The 16,764-nt window shown below is 34.3% G+C and overlaps 1 protein-coding gene across 5 annotated transcripts in view; it reads left to right on the top strand.

Annotated features, from left to right (window-relative positions):
- Adamts6 (ADAM metallopeptidase with thrombospondin type 1 motif 6) overlaps positions 1 to 16,764 on the top strand; it is a 229,315-nt gene that overhangs the window by 80,265 nt on the left and 132,286 nt on the right. For all 5 annotated transcript variants that reach the window (XR_013105084.1, XM_034523616.2, XM_076916239.1 and 2 more), the window contains 2 exons: positions 1,962 to 2,005; positions 7,255 to 7,360. Coding sequence is in view for 4 of the 5 variants with exons in the window: in XM_034523616.2 (XP_034379507.1) it covers positions 1,962 to 2,005; positions 7,255 to 7,360 (150 nt within the window). In the remaining variant the exon portion in view is untranslated. The remainder of the gene's footprint in view (positions 1 to 1,961; positions 2,006 to 7,254; positions 7,361 to 16,764) is intronic.

Genomic DNA, 16,764 nt, shown 5'->3' with positions numbered 1-16,764 from the left:
TAGAGCCTGAGAGTAAAGGAAAGTCCAATTGTTTCCTTTAGTCTGTTATTTTTCCAAGTCCTACTGAAGCAAGATATCCCCCAAATTTTATATGTGTGTGTGCATATATATATATATATGTATATACATGTATATATACACATATATATGTATATATACATATATATATGCATATGAACTTGTGTGTGCATGCACATGTATGTGAGTGCCTGTCTGTGTTTTTTCTGGGGTCAGAAATTGAATTAGACAAATCTGAAGCTTCAAATTTTTGACAATATCCATTAAAGTATATAAACAATATATAACATTGATAATATCTCTGTTGTGACTTTAAATTATAAGTATGAAATTTAAAATGCAGTTATACATCATTTAAATTTTATTGGACCTCCTAAATTAATTTAATATTATATATAATGCTACTCAAACAATTATGAAAAATGTATACTATATAATCCTAACTGTTTAAACCAGTCATCATTGCCAGCTCCATTCTTATGGTACAACTTGTCTGTCAGTAACAAGTTTGACTTCATTTTAATGTGTTAATACACTCTATGAAATAGTCCATGTTTGAATTCCAATTGTGAGATATATAAATTAACTTGTAACAAAAAGACACCCAATAAGGTATAGAGTCTTTCCAGGATGAACTCAAGATTCTCCCCCATCCCCCAATTTTCCTTACTTAGTTCTTAATGTATCAATTCTTCCTTGAGTTGCCTCTTATTTTATATTCTGGAGAGTTCTATAATCATTGCATTAAATCGAGGCTTAGGATAACTGATAGAAGTATATTTCTTTTTCTTTTAAAGTAGAAATAGAGTAATGGTGAAAGAAAAAGGGAGAAGGAAAACTTGGATTTCAGTACAAGTGTACTTGTCAGGCAGACCACTTTTAGTAAATGTGTGAATGAGACTTGAGGATTTAGAAATAAATTCCATTTAGTTCCAAAATATATTTCACCCTTGGAATGACTTTGTTTAAGTTAACTTGGATATTTATAGGATGAATTGTATCTATGTAAAATAATATGTAACATGGTAATCATAAGATAAATTGATCATGACACCCAGAATATACTCTGTGGCACTTTTTTCTCCCTTTTATTGAAAGTAGGATGTTTTCTCTCACATAATATATCCAGACTACAGTTCCTCTCCTTCCATTCCTCCTAGTTACTCCCTGCATCTTCCATCCAGACCCACCCCTTCCTGTCTCTCATTAGATGACAGGCAGGATTCTAAGGGCTAATACTAAAATAAAATAAACATGAATATTGATTTAACATCTCCAGTGTAATATACTTTAAAATATGTAAATTGCTTTACTATCTTTTGTATTGAGTTATGATGCAGTCTAGTAATAGAGTCTAACATTAAAAAACATTCAATTCAATGATTAATTTATTTATTTGTTAAATCAATTAAAATTTTTGTATTTTCACCATTCTTTATTCTAGTGTACAACTAGGAAAAATATGTAACACTGATTTAATTCCCACTGACATATTATACTATCTTTTTGTTTTGTTTTATTTTATTTTTTGTTTTGTTTAACACAAGTACCTATGTTAGAGTTGAAAGAACTTCAGGTAATTCTCAGAGACATATAGTCTGTAGCTATAACAAGAAAATACTCCTGCAGGATCAAAGAGATTATTAATAATAATAAGACTTTCTTATTGAATAGAAGCAGTAACAATCTGTAGACAAATTATTGGAAACAAGGTGTTAGGTGGTTTGGTAGACTGTCTTTTTATTTCTTACTGGTAGGTATCCTATTGACTTGCAGGCAGAGCTGAGTGCATGCAGTCTGCCTTTCCACCATAGTGCTAGCCATGCGGCACTCCACCTAGATGCTCAGAAGTTTATCAGTTTTGATCTGAACAAACAGAGCTCCAGAAAAAAATGCAATGAATATACAATGTTCTACAAATTTTATCTTTTTCTCCTCCATAGATATGATATCTGCACTTATAAAAATAAGCCCTGTGGAACACTGGGTAAGTTTGCTTTGTTTTTTTGTTTTTTTTTTTTTTTTTGTTATTGTTTGGTTTGTTTGTTTGCTTGCTAAAAGGATAGTTTAGATTGTCTTTTTGAGGCCATGATGTTACTCTTGATTATTATTAATTTGGTTATTTTTCTTTCTGATATATGGGACTTTACCACTAAAATTTTACAACATGACCTTTCTTGCATATATAATTTACTAGAAACAAATTGTTCTCCCCATACTAATGAATAAGTTAATTTCTTATTGGCTTTATGTTCTGTGGCAAATGGTATGAGTGAAAACAACTTAGAAAATTATTTAAAAATCGATAGTAATTATAAATCAAAGTTACCACTTATTTTCATATTTTCTGTCTTTCTAATTCCTTGCTTAAAACAACGACAATAAAAATGAGATGTTTGCAATCAAATGAAAATTGATCAAAATAAGACAATGAATTAAAAGTAAAGAAAACAATCAGCTTGAGATACATAGAGAGTAGGTGTAAAGAATAATATTTCTTTTTGTATGATTGTTTTGGGGAAAGTTTATCTCCTATGAATCCAGATATCATTAAAAAATGTTAGTTGGGTCAATGAAGAATTTAGTCAAACAGTATTGCAAGAGATGGAAAAAGGAGGAGGAACTTTCTTTCTTATGTTCCCTAAACATCTTTTGGGAAGAAAACATTTCAGTAAATATCTTGAATTTCCACATAAAGAATATTTTGTTAAGAAGCAGTAGTTGGTATTGGTTGAAAGTTGAATGCAAATACAAATGAATTGATATGGCCCCTTCCCAGTAGGCCAGCTAACCAAGAACTAGTGCTGTTTTAAGGCACAGGAAGTTTTTAGTGTCGTAAAAACTTTCTACAGACTGCATATCTACACAAGACAAAGTGAATTTTTTTACTTCTCTAGGTCAAATCTCAATTTTCTTATCTGTATATGAATAATTAGGAAGTCAATCCTGTTAACATTTTAAACATTTGGAAATATCCAATTAAAGTTGACTTAGGAGAGAAAGTATTCCCAGCTTCCTGGTGCTTCAGTGAAACATCCCTTCCAAGACTGGATTTTTCTCTTGCTTATGTTTTACATTGACTTATTTCCTGTTTTCCTTGAGATTTTTAACTACAGGAAAAATTCCAATTAGCCAATTCCTAGTATTAACTATGGAAAAGTTTGCTAGTTAGTACGTATCAGAGAAAGAGTTCTCTGCTGAGTCAGCTCATGTTGGGTTTTTTTTTTTAGCATTTTATGGACAACTGAGAAAACCTGAAGTTGAGACTAACTTTGGAAGTTTCAGTGTATTTGTTGTTTTTTTATAATCTTTTAAACCTCCTTTTTCTCAGTTTTCTTATTTATGTAGTAGGCATAATATCTGCCATTTTACCAAAGACATATTGTTAAAATCAATTAAGAAAAAAATACTATTGCTTTGAAATTCAGTATTAAAGGAACACACATTAGTATTTAATATAAATTCACATGCAGTGTTTAATTCATTTATTTATTGTAAAATTTCTGTACATATACATTAAGTGTGTTATCTACTTGAGAACCAGTGAGCACCAAACTTCAAAGCATGTATACATATAAACTAGCTTATATCTTTAAGCATATATTTATTAAAGAAATAAATTTTTACATTATTCCTCAGTTCTTTAAAGGTATATGACTTACATTGACAGGCTGTTTATTCTGACATTAGTAGTGCTACTACCTAGTGCTTTCAATGTCATTACTAAGGATCTGATGTAGCTGTCTAAGTTTTTTTTCCAAAATAATATATTATAACTTTAATAATTCATCTCTATAGTCAATAAATAAATTGCAAGGCACATATGAATATGTTTCAAAGCTCAATTACCTTGTAAATTAAAATTATAATTTTTGAAAAATGAATAAAATACATATATAGATACTTGTATTGGTTTATATGTAGAATATGTCAGTATAGAATCAATTTATTACTATTTTATAGATTTAATTTTGATTAAGATAATTTATTACATATTTTAGGTAATTTACCTAAATTTTTTTATTTAAATACATTTATTTTAAATAAATAATAATTTATTTATTTATTTTGTATTACTTGTTTTTTATTGGATATTTTATTTATTTACAGTACAGATGTCATCCCCTTTCCCCATTTTCCCTTCCTAGAACCCCCTATCCTAAACCTCCTCTTTCTTTATGCTTTTATACCATTTTGATTACATGCGTATAATAAGGTCAGTTCTAGGTTGAGGGTCTAACAATACAATAGATGCAAATAGTTGAGGAACAAGCAATACAGTAAATACAAATAGTCAAAGAAAAAGCAAGGCATTAAACCCAGTTACGTGAACACTACAGTGATCATTGTTTCTAAAGGCTTATCAAGATGACCAAAGTATCTGAGCCAACTTCCCTGTCCTAGCCCAAGGTCATTTTCATGTCTAAAACCTACTTATTTGTTCTAATCTAAAATTTAGAATCCTGTCTGAAATTACTTCTTTGTTCTGGCCTAATTTTTAGATTCCTGGCTGAGATTACTTCTTTGTTGTAGCCTACGATTTAGACTCCTACCTGAAATTACTTCTTTGTTCTAGTCTAATGTCAGGTTCCTGCTTGAAGCCTACTTCCTTGTCCTTGGCCCATGTCAGCTTCTTACCAAGCAGCCCCAAAGACTCTCCACCTTCCCCTTCCCCCCCCCCCTTTATTTTGTTAACAAGACTGAGCCTGTCTTAGGTCATTCTGACAAGAATACCTTCCTTATCCATCATGGAATATGCATTATCCAAGGCAATACACTTCTGTCTTAGGTTGATAAGGCTCTGTGCAGAATCTTATCCGTCCTTGGCTTCCCAGTCTGTTAATTTAATAACTCTGTCTGGGTGTCCATTTTCAGGTTTAAGCCATGTACTTTGGCTGCCAACATGTTGATGTTGTTAAAGATAAGCTTTAACATGATGGGCAGGAATAAAAGTATTCCCAGGACAAGAAGGGCTAGCCTGATCAAGCTATATATGCCATTCTGAAGTTTGTCCAAAATATTGAGCTCAGGCCATGGATAATTTTATCGGGATTATCTGTAGCATCAACGGTCAACAGAGCAGCATTCTTTAAATTCATAATCTCATTATGCAAATTACTTGTTTTCAGCTGACATTCATTCTAAAGCCAAGAAAAAAGCCAGGTTCAGAATTAAGTGTGTTAGTTAGGAGAGATGACAGAGGTTCTGGTTAGTCAACAAAATGATAGACCGGGTATTAGGACTATCTCGTACCTCACTGATACAAATAGGCATAATTATGCTCTAATTGTATTTAGAGAGAAAAGTTTTATTTTAACAGGAAGGGTGATATGTAGGAGGAGCCAAGGGGGAAGGAGTACTGAGAGGAAGAGAAGGAGTAAGGAGAGGAGAAGAAGAAGGAAAGGAGAAGCTAGGTGATAAGAGAGAGAAAGAGAGAGAAAGAGGAGGGGGCATGGAGGCAGATGTTCACGTGTCTCCACCAGTCAAAGATAGTTGATATATCTAGGTTGGGTATTGGGTTACACTTCTGATTGAGCAATTCTAAACTTATAAAGCCTTTGATTAACATTTAAAAAAATTGTATAAAAACAAAAAGGAAAAGGGGGCATGGGATAGGGGTTTTCTAGGGAGGGGAAATGGGGAAAGGGGATGGCATCTGAAATGTAAATAAAATATCCAATAAAAATAAAGAAAAAAAAAAGAACAAAAAAACCCCCATAACTCAGAATCAAAACAATGCTCATTGTTATTTTGTTCTTCCCAAATGTTCTCCCATACTGAACCCAAATAGCCAAATCCTGTTTTAGTCTGCATGAAGCATGCCTGTGTGTTCTTTAGTAGAAATTAGAAGTAACATTTATAACATATTTTCAATTATTCAAAGAATGAATTTTTTTTGCCCCAAGTGGTCCTTCTATTTATTGTCTTCTTTTCAGGTCCCAATACTAGGTCAGCACACTGGTGTCCTGAGTGCTTATACTAACTCTGAGGTGGGAATCAACTCCCTTTCTCCCTTCTGCCCATCCCTTATAAAACAGTAGGCATACCAAACAATCACTTTAACTTTGTTATAGTGTGTCTATTATTTTAATATATCAGAAAGAACAAGCAACACAATTTCTAGAGCGTCCTTCGTAGAAAATATAGATTGAATAGTGTAAACTGTTCTCAATTAGTGCTCTTTGTGAAATCATACCTATCCACAGAACACTGCTTGTTACACCCAGTGACTATCCACTGCACTGAGGTGAGGGAACTGTGGGCAGGCAGTACCTGACATTGGAGAGGCAGGATGGCAGACTATATAAAATGCCCTCCTGTCTTTAAACGACTGTTCATCACTACATTTAGTATTTGGGATCTGCTTCCTTAAAACAGATGGCATTTTTCATTTCTTATAAAATCCCTTTTTCTAAGTGCTGATTTAAAATTCTATACTAATCCACAGAACATAATCCACAGAGCATGGTATTCATTTGGAAGTAAATACTAAAGCTTCCAAGGGGAAATATCACGAGTAACATAACATTTCACTAGAGATCAGCCAATTATCACCATGGTTTTGCTTTATTAGTAAGAACTCTAAAGTACTGAAGGGGGCTGGGAGAGAAGAAAACAACATAGAATGTACGAGTGACTTCCATCCATAAAAAACAACAACAACAATGCAAATTGCTGCCGTCAAGACTAACTTTCGGGGCTTATAAACTACAAAGTTTCACATCTTTCATAGTTTTTCCCGTTTTGAACCATCCATTTGTTTTTATAAAAATGTCATTTATAAAACCATTTGGGATTCCCTCTTTTTGTTAACTAAAATGTTGCTTGTATATTTTTATGAACCCACTAAACTTAAACAGATCTCTTTAGAAAAATAATGTGGATATATTTTGCTTTCTACAGCCTGAAGAATATTAAAATAGAAATGCTTTCTTAAATTCCCTTTTCTGGCTCAAGTTACTAGGTGGTCCCAAGTTACCAGAAGTAAAATTTATAAATCTAACCCCTAGTCTAGACATTTTCCAGCACTGACTGCAGTTCAAAAAATATTAATGTCTAGCCGGCAAAGTGAAATTTCCCCCAGTGATTTTGCAAACGACTAGAAAGTTAACCTTTTGCCAACTGCTCCTTCTGTGCGTGGAGGTTATTAAAAAGAATCCAGGCATTTAGACGTATGGGCTTTTAAAGGCTGAAACACCTTGGCTTGACCCGTTGTGTCTCTTTCTGTTTATTCAGGCTTAGCCTCTGTGGCTGGAATGTGTGAGCCTGAAAGGAGCTGCAGCATTAATGAAGACATTGGCCTGGGGTCAGCTTTTACCATTGCACATGAGATTGGTCACAAGTGAGTGCATTTAAGAAAACCAAAATAAACTGTACAGCTCTACTCTTTAAGCCACTTGTAACTACTGTATGGAAAGCCTGCACTCAATTCTCTTTTACAGCCTTTTTTGACAGCTTTCAATAGGGAATGTTATCATTTTGGGTATTGGGATAAATCATCATAAGAACTGGAGATTTGTTAAATAGCCAAACATATCACACTTGAGTATTGTTATGGGCATTTAAAACAGTAAGCTTTAGATATCTTCTCCATACATAGTTTTTATAAAGTCCAATTGTGCAAGTAATCTCTCTTTTCATTAAGGGATAATTTATGTGTTAGATCATTTGTTTGGGGTTTTTGTTTTCTCATTTTGTTTGTATTTTTATTGTTTTATTAGACAGACTCTTGTTCTATAGTCCAGGCTTTCCTTGACTTAGACAGGCTGGGCTGGAATGCACAGTAATCCTCCTGCCTCAGCCTTCTGCGTATTGGAGTGACAAGAATAAACCACCATTCTGGCTCCATATATTTGTTTAAACTCATTGACGCTATTTCCTTCAAATGCACGTTTGGTTTCACCTTTTGTGAAGTTGGAGGCATATGTTCCCTAGGCACGACAGATGTGTAGATAACTAATACTGTCAGGTGTGCTCACACGATATTGAAAAAACTGTGTGTGTGTGTGTCAGAACTCAGCCTTGGTTCTTAGGAGGACCTTAAGTTTTTAATAGTTATTTCAAATAAATCAATGTCAATGTTTAAAATGGTACTTCTTCCCAACCCCCAAATGGTAATAAATCCATTATTTCAAAGAACAGACAAAAGTAAATGTAAAAGTCTGTGGATATGAAAAGAGAGATTTGACAATATTTTCATATTTGAGTTCTTAAAACTGAAAGATGACTTGTTCTTAGTGTTTAATGTGGATCGAACTAATGCTCTCATACAGGTAAAACTAAACCAAAGAACCTCGTCTTACCGATAGATTTAGCTCTTGAGACAAATCATTCTACTTTCTTCTAAGCAGAACTTATGAACTTTTAGCAAATGGCTAGTTATATTTATTACTTTAAAATTTGAAATATAAGTAGCTTTAATTGAGACAACAGTCTGTGGGAACCCACATTTGTCTGATTATAGTTAATGATCTACCTTTTTTAAATGGTGAAGTTGATGAAAAATAAAGGTACAACTAAAAATCAGTATTTATGCTTCAGAGGTAATTCTTGAAAAAAATCCATAGTTCAGGATCCTTTTCCTTCCTTCCTTCCTTCCTTCCTTCCTTCCTTCCTTCCTTCCTTCCTTCCTTCCTTTCTTCTGTCCATACATTCTTCCCTCCCTCCCTTTCTTCTCTTCCTTCCTCTCTCACTTTCCCCTCCTTTCCCCTTCACTTCCTTCCTCTTACCTTCTCTCTCTTAAAATTTAGCTCTAACTAAATTTGAGGTAGTTTGTTGTCTTTTTCATTTTTCCTTTACTTTTTCTTTTTGTTTTAATTGGAATTGATTTGGGTATAAATCCAAGTTGCCAACAAGTTTTAACCATGACTGGATTTAGACAGAAAAAGTCACTACTACACTTATAGTGGGGCCTTAAAACATAGGCATTCCAGTTTCCATTGCAACAAACATCAGGGAACAAAAGAAAAAGCCTTCCTAACTAGTCAGTTATCTTTAACTCACTCCAAAGTCTGGCTCATTAATGACTCATAATCTTATGCAATTGTAGTCTTGTTCTGTCCTGTCCTGTTCTGTTCTTCTGTCCTGTCCTGTCCTGTTCTTCTGTTCTGTTCTGTCCTGTCCTGTCCTGTCCTGTCCTGTCCTGTCCTGTCCTGTCCTGTCCTGTCCTGTTCTGCTTTGTTTTGTTGATACTCAATCTCACAATGTAGGCTTGGCTGGTCTGGAACTCACAGAGATCTACCTGCCTCTGCCTGGCTCCATACCACATTTAATAGGCTCTGCTAGAGTCAATTGTGTTGAAAGGTTCAAATAGATACCAGAAAGTGGATGAATAATATGTTGTGGATGCACTGTCATCTCATGCAGTCACCCGTTAGCATAGGCCAGTGCCTTCATTTGCACGCCTATTTTTTCATATTTATTTTGCTTTTGTTGTTTTGGATCCTCCTTCTTTGAGATAGATCTTAATGTTTTGCCTTCATGTGAGTATGTGTACCAAGTGTGTGTCTGGTGTTCTCAAATGTCAGGAGGCCTTGAATCTCCTGCGACTGGAGTTAGAGATGGTTGTGAGCCATCATGTGGGTGCTGGAAACTGAACCCTGGTTCTCTGTAAGAATAAGTGTTCTTTATTGCCCACATATCCGCCATGATACCATTTTAAGTTTACATATCTTAAGTAAAAATATTATTTCTTTATAGCATTTCTTAGCATTTTTGCTGCCTCGCAAGCTTTCTAGATTTTACTTGTTTGGCCTGTGTCTCAGTCCTTTGAAAACAAATTAATGGTTTATACTTTACATAAAATAACTGTGAGAATGTAGACTATTCATCTCAAGTTGGTAACCTGGAGTAATGTTCTTTCACAGTTAATTATTGTTTGAAAGTGTGCCTGTCTGACACTTTTGCCTGCTCTGGATCCCTTTCCCCTAACTGAGCTGCCTTGTTTAACCTCAATAACAGAAGATGAACCTAGTTCTACTGCAACTTGATGTGCCAAGGCAGGTTGATATCTGAAGGGAAGAGGAGGAGGGAAGTATAGAGGGAAGTTTTGGGAGTATAGGAAGGAGAGGAAGCTGCTCTATTTATCTCTATTTATTTATTTATTTATTTATTTATTTATCGGGATGTAAAATAAATAAATGGAAAAAATGTGCCAAAAATGAAACATAGAATTTTTATAAAATCTGTAGGATTGAGAGTTAGTACTTTTATTCAAATGTGTCATTTGGCAGGAAGAACAAAACAAAAAGAAAGCAAATGACCACTTGATTCTCATACCCAGACGAATATGATACTGCTGTCATCTCTTTTTCTTTTCCTGGACAGGATGTTTTTACCTGTGTGTCAGATTATTATTTGGTCAGGGGAAAATGTTTCAAAAAAAGCCTTTTACTTACTTTTAAGATCTTCATGCTTAGCTCAGCAGACAGCCTCTGGTACAGTTTACACTATTACAATATAGAAATTCAGGCTGTAGCGGCAGCTCAGTGACAGTGAGCTTGACTAGCATGTAAAGGCTTTTGCTTTAATATTTGATCCCTAGCACTTTGTAAAAGTCCTCAAACCAGACAAGGAAGTGAGTGAGGGCTCTCCTTTCTGAGCTGAAATGGCAGCTGTAAGAATGCACCAAGTATATTTTCCAGCTTGCAGTGCTGTGCCTTTGCCTCCCAGCTAAAAGTGTGTGTTGCTATGTGATTTTTATCATGGTGAAGAATTTTAAGTGATAGGGTAATAGGTGTAGATTCCTTGCTGTAAGAGTCTTTCATAATTAATTATTAAGAAGGATACTTTTGAAGGACTAGAATATGTGAATAATTTTCTATTTTTCAAAATTTGTTCATAATGTGTTTTGTGCCCAACTTGTATTTTCATAGAACTATAATACCAATTTTAATGGGTGTATGATAATGTTTTATTTGGCTAAGTCTTAGATAATGATTCTCTCTATCTCTCTGTCTCTCTCTCTGTGTGTCTTTCTCTCTCTATGCATGTGTACCTGTGTGTGTGTGTGTGTGTGTGCACAAGAACATGTGTATGTACCCATAAATGTGGCGGCCCAAACAAACTCGATGTCATTCCTTGGGTACTGCCTACTTTCTGTTTGAGCCAGAGTCTCTTCTGGGCATGTGGACTCGACTGGCTGGGTAGTGAGTTCCAGTTTTCTACTTCCCAAAGCTGGGATTGCAAGTATGAGACATATGTAGCTACTTAGACATTGAACTTGGCATCTCGTGTTTGTTCGGTGAACACTTTTCAGACTGAGCCATTTCCCCAGATCCAGCCCATTTTAAAAATGTATTTTTATACTTTTGTGAATAATTAGAAAATAGTTTTCTTATCAAATGGAATAATAGACTTTATGTTAAGCTATGTCCAATTTTAATGTACGTTTTAAACCAATTGCACTTAATAAAAGCCGAAAGGAAGGCAAAACAACCTTTTGAAAGATTGTTGTAAGTAATTGTGTTTTCATGGATTTTAGAAGTAAAAAAAAAAAGATACAAAAGAAGGGTAGCAAGAATTCAGTCAAACATCCAATGTATTACAAAATGACTAATGTGTTTAATTATACAAACAAGTAATATTAAAGGAAGTCAGAAAAGTATTCCTTGTTTTAGGGTTGTATATTGAAGTGTTTTAAACTAAAGAGACAAGATGTCTTAGGTTTGACTTTAAACCTAAGGCTAAAATATAAAACAAGAATTTCTAACACCGATTTGGTGTATTGACAGTTCATCACTCTGTTCTCTTCCTCACTGAATGTATATCACATTTTCACATAGTAAGAACAAGCTCTAGATAATGAGTACAGTGTAACTTAAGTCACTATTGCAATTGAATGTTTTTTTTAATTGGATATTTTATTTACATTTCAGATGCCATCCCCTTTCCACATTTCCCCTCCCTAGAAAACCCCTATCCCATACCCCCTTCTCCTTTTTGCTTTTATACAATTTTTTTAATGTTAACCAATGGCTTTATAAATTTGGTAATGCTCAATATCAATCAGAAGTGTAACCCAATACCCAACCTAGATATATCAACTATCTTTGACTGGTCGAGACATGTGAACATCTGCCTCCATGTGTGCCCCCCCCCTCTTTCTCTCTCACCACCTAGCTCCTCCTCTCCTTCTCCTCCTCCTCTCCTTACTCCTTCTCTTCCTCTCCTTACTCCTCCTACCTAAGCTCCTCCTACATATCACCCTTCCTGTTAAAATAAAACTTTTCTCTCAAAATACAGTTAGAGATAACTATACCAATTTATGTCAGTAAGGTGCAAGATAGACCTAATATCCAGTCCATCATTTTGCTGACTAAGCAGAACCTCTGTCATCTCTCCTAAATAAAAGACTTAGTTCTGAACCTGGCTTTTTTCTTGGCTTTAGAATGAATGTCAGCTGAAAACCATCCTCTCATATCTTTTCTCTCAAAGTAAATAGCCAGGATTGGCTATGAGACTATAAGTTTAATTGAATGGGTTTTACCTTTGTTCTATACACTTTATTTTTATTTGTGTGTGTGTGTGTGTGTGTGTGTGTGTGTGTGTGTGTGTGTGTGATTTATGCATGGGTCTGTATGCATACATATGTGGAGTCAGAAGTCAATTTTGGTTATGGCCAGTAAGATACTAAATTAATTTCTGTTTTTATACATGTCTCTATAAATAAATCTCCATGTACATACAGTTGTATAAGTTATGCTTATAATATGATATACATTTTCATAAATATTCCTTATGTATAAATATCCCTCCTCATAGTGGCTGAAACAATAATGCTGAAATAAGGACATTCCTTAGAAAAGTTATTTTAGTAAATTATTTCATAATTAAAGCTGTGTTATTTTAGGTACTAATGACAAAGGATAGATCAGTCTGATGATTGCAGTGTTCAGTATCAGATTTCAGAATAATTGTTTTCTGTGTATGTTTGTGTGTGTGTGTACTACAGAAATAAGCCTTGTAATGTTTTATTATTACCATCTTTAGAAACTTTGATAAATTTTATCTCCTTCATTGTTCTGAAAAAGCCAAATAAACGAATTTTCAGGTAGATAATATCATACTAATAGATAGATGCCATGGACCAAATTAGCAACATTTAAGAAATATTTTTATTTATTTATACTTCAAATATTATCTCATTTCCTGGTTTTCTCCCCGGAAACCCCCTATTCCATCCTAAACCCCCCCTTCTATGAGGGTGCTCCTCCACCCACCCACCCACTCCCGCTTCCCCATCCTGGCATTCCCCTACACTTGGGCATCCAGCCTTCATAGGACCAAGAGCCTCTCCTCCCATTGATGCCTGACAAAGCCATCCTCTGCTATATATGCTGCTGGAGCCATGGGTCCCTCCATGTGTGCTCTTTGTTTGGTAGTTTAGTCCCTGGGAGCTATGAGGGGTCTGGTTGGTTGATATTGTTGTTCTTCCTATGGGTAACCCTTCAGCTCCTTCAGTTCTTTCTCTAAATTCTCCACTGGGGAACCTGTGCTCAGTCCAATGGTTGACTGTGAGCATCCATCTATATTTGTCAGACTCTGGTAGAGCCTCTCAGGAGACAGCTATATCAGGCTCCTGTCAGCAAGCGCTTCTTGGCATCCACAATAGTGTCTAGGTTTGGCGTCTGTATGTGGGATGGATCCCCAGGTGGGGCAGTCTCTGGATGGCCTTTCCTTCAGTGTTAAATTAGCAACATTGTATGTATAACTGATAACATTTATGATAACTGAGGAGAGTTATCATGGCAAAAGTTGCATTACTGCACCTATTTTCTCTGTCTTTGCAAACAGTGTTACCTTTAACCATATGTGCACAACTCCAGCTTACCTGACTTATCTCTACTAGACATAGTAATAGTAGAAGAATAAATATAAATATAAATATAAATATAAATATATTACAGTGATTTTATGGACTTTTGGAGATCTAAGCCTCAGCTTAGAAATACTTAGACTTAGCATATACTAAATGTCAACATTATTTGTGAACATTTGGGAAGACTTTAGGTACTAAATTTTGCTAGGTAACACTGTCACTGACTATCTTCCTATATAGATTTGTTATCTTGAGTTATTTGCTTTAGTAAACTATATATGAAACAGAACAAAATTCCAAGGTCTGTTTAAAAAGAACACATGAACAGGTTATAATATCTATCTCAATGAGTGACTACTATATGAAAAATCTATATCTAAGCACTACTGTATCTAAAAAGGTTTGCCAGATGTAGACGACTGAGTACTTATTACAATAAATGTTTCATAGCAAAAATCAGTCATAAGTAAAGACAGGTTACAAATGAAAAAAATGTAAAGAATATCTTATTCTCTTTAATTTTCTCTGCTACAATGCCACTACTTAACTTTGATATTTTACAGTTGTAACAATTTAGAATACATCGTTTAATAAGTTTACCTCTTTTTCTTCTCCTTTCTTTTTTCCTTCCTTCCTTCCTTCCTTCCTTCCTTCCTTCCTTCCTTCCTTTCTTTCTATTTTTCAGACGGACTATCACTGTTGGCCTGGAATGAACTATTTATTCCAAGATAGCCTCAAACTCCCAATGGTCCTCTTGCTTAGCATCACAAATTCTGACATTATATAGGTGTGAGTTAGCATGCCTAGAAACAAAGATTACATAAAAACCAATTGTATCATATTAAATAACTTTAAAAACAGTACTTTGATCATGTGATGTTAGAATCTTTTGAAGAACTGAATGATCATATTTATTTACTTTTTTCTTTAGTGGCAGAATTCAAAAACATGTGCTAAACATACTATACATTTAAATAAATGATTGCTAGTAATAAGTGCCATTGTTTACTAACAAAAAGTGAGGTTGGTGTATTAGCAACATGATTATCTTCAGATTAAAAATGGAACTTGGTTAGATGCAAAATTTAAACTAGGCACTTTTAAAAACTGGTTATCAGTTACTGTAGCAATCAATGTGTCCTGCTATGACATTTTCATTTACATGGTAGTTGGCTTTTGTTTGCCCTTCCTTTCATTATCCCACTTGTCATCTCTCTCCCTCCCTCCCGTTTATCTCTCCAAATGATTATCCTTCTTTTTGTATGTAACTTGGCAATATGTATATAAATCTGGTTATCACACATTGAATTTGATATAAAACGTGATTTTCAGCAAACTGTTTAATGCAGATAAAATTTATATTCAGCCAGCTGTGTTTACTATTTTTACTCTAACAAATCTCCTCCCCAAAATATAGTAAAAATTGTATAGCAAAATCTAGAGTACATCATATCTTCATGGTACAAGATGTATTGCAATTTTTGGCAACTAATTATTCATATAATTCAAGATGAAGTAAAACAGTGTATTACACATAAGGTGCTTCTTAGATGTCTTTAAAAATAAAATGATCTATCTTTTGTGGTTATATAATTACCATATGTGAGAAATTTTTGCTTTGTTAATGTAGTTTCAGATGAAAACATTAGAAAAGATGATTTAATCTAATTATTTTTAATAATAAGGTGTTTGAGGAAAGCATTATGTCCATGTCTTGTATACATGATAGCTTTTCTCTTAGCTGTAGACATATAGTTTAATAAATAGCCTTTATTATATAATCTGCTCAGTTAGACCACATCTACCAGGTCTCTGATTAGTGATGTGATAGATTTTGAGTTAAACTCTTCTCGTTTCCCTTTGTTACCTTTATTTTCAGTTCATCATTCACTCTTTTTTGTTCATTTTTGAGATTGTAATTTATTACAACACTTCTTCCTTGCCTTTCCTCTCTCTGAAACCTCTCTTATACCCCTCTCTACTCTCCTTCAATTCATGGCCTCTTTTTTTCTTAACTGTTACTGCATGCATATATGTATTTGTTATACATATATATTCCTAAATATAACCTGTTCTGTTCCTATAATGTGACTTGTTTTCCGGGCTATTTGGCACTGAACAATCAATTGGTGTGCTTTTCCTTAGGGAGGACCGCCTCTCCTGCTCCCAGCTTTGCTAGGTTGCTGGTAGCTCTTTGTGTAGTGCTTAGGTTTCCTGAATTTTTCCTGTGAAGTTTGACTTATCAAGGAAACTTCTCTTGGCAACAGACAGAGGCCACTACAGAAACCCACAACCAATCAAAATGTGGCATTGTGGAGACCAGTTTCTCTGGGTATATCTACAAAACACTCCCACACCCAAGGCCCAGGGAACGGCATTCACTTTTAAGGGAGACATACACAGTTTCAAATTCCCTCTCTCATGGCTAACATTTATTCAGCAGTTAATCTGTCACTCAAGCAAACTTTTTTTGACATGAGATTTACTTAGCAGCTCATTGTGGAGATTTTGAGTTACATAGGTTGTGCTGTGGACCCTGTGATATGTGCTGTAATGATAAAGATCCTACATTGGAAGAACACATCTTTTTTTTATTAATTTTCTCTTCCTTCCTTCTGAGTCTTTGCCAATTATTTCAAGGACATGTTTCTCTAACCCACTTTCATTCAGAAGCCAAAATAGAAAGTAAAATTGTCACACTAGGGGTGTGTGGTACTCATGTGTTTAAAATTAAAATACAAATACAAAATTTTTAAATTTAGACCTAAAACAGAATTAGAATCTACAGAACATTTTGATAATACTAATTCCATTTGGAATTTATTCAGTAAATTTAAATTTCTATAGAAAAACTTAATATATTCTATTTTACGGAATTGCAAGTTCTAAAAATGTTATATACTATTTACTATTTTGGATACTCTAAT

Source organism: Arvicanthis niloticus, chromosome 19, assembly GCF_011762505.2.
Source record: "Arvicanthis niloticus isolate mArvNil1 chromosome 19, mArvNil1.pat.X, whole genome shotgun sequence".
NCBI lineage: Eukaryota > Metazoa > Chordata > Mammalia > Rodentia > Muridae > Arvicanthis > Arvicanthis niloticus.
This window is presented reverse-complemented; position numbering and strand designations above follow the sequence as displayed.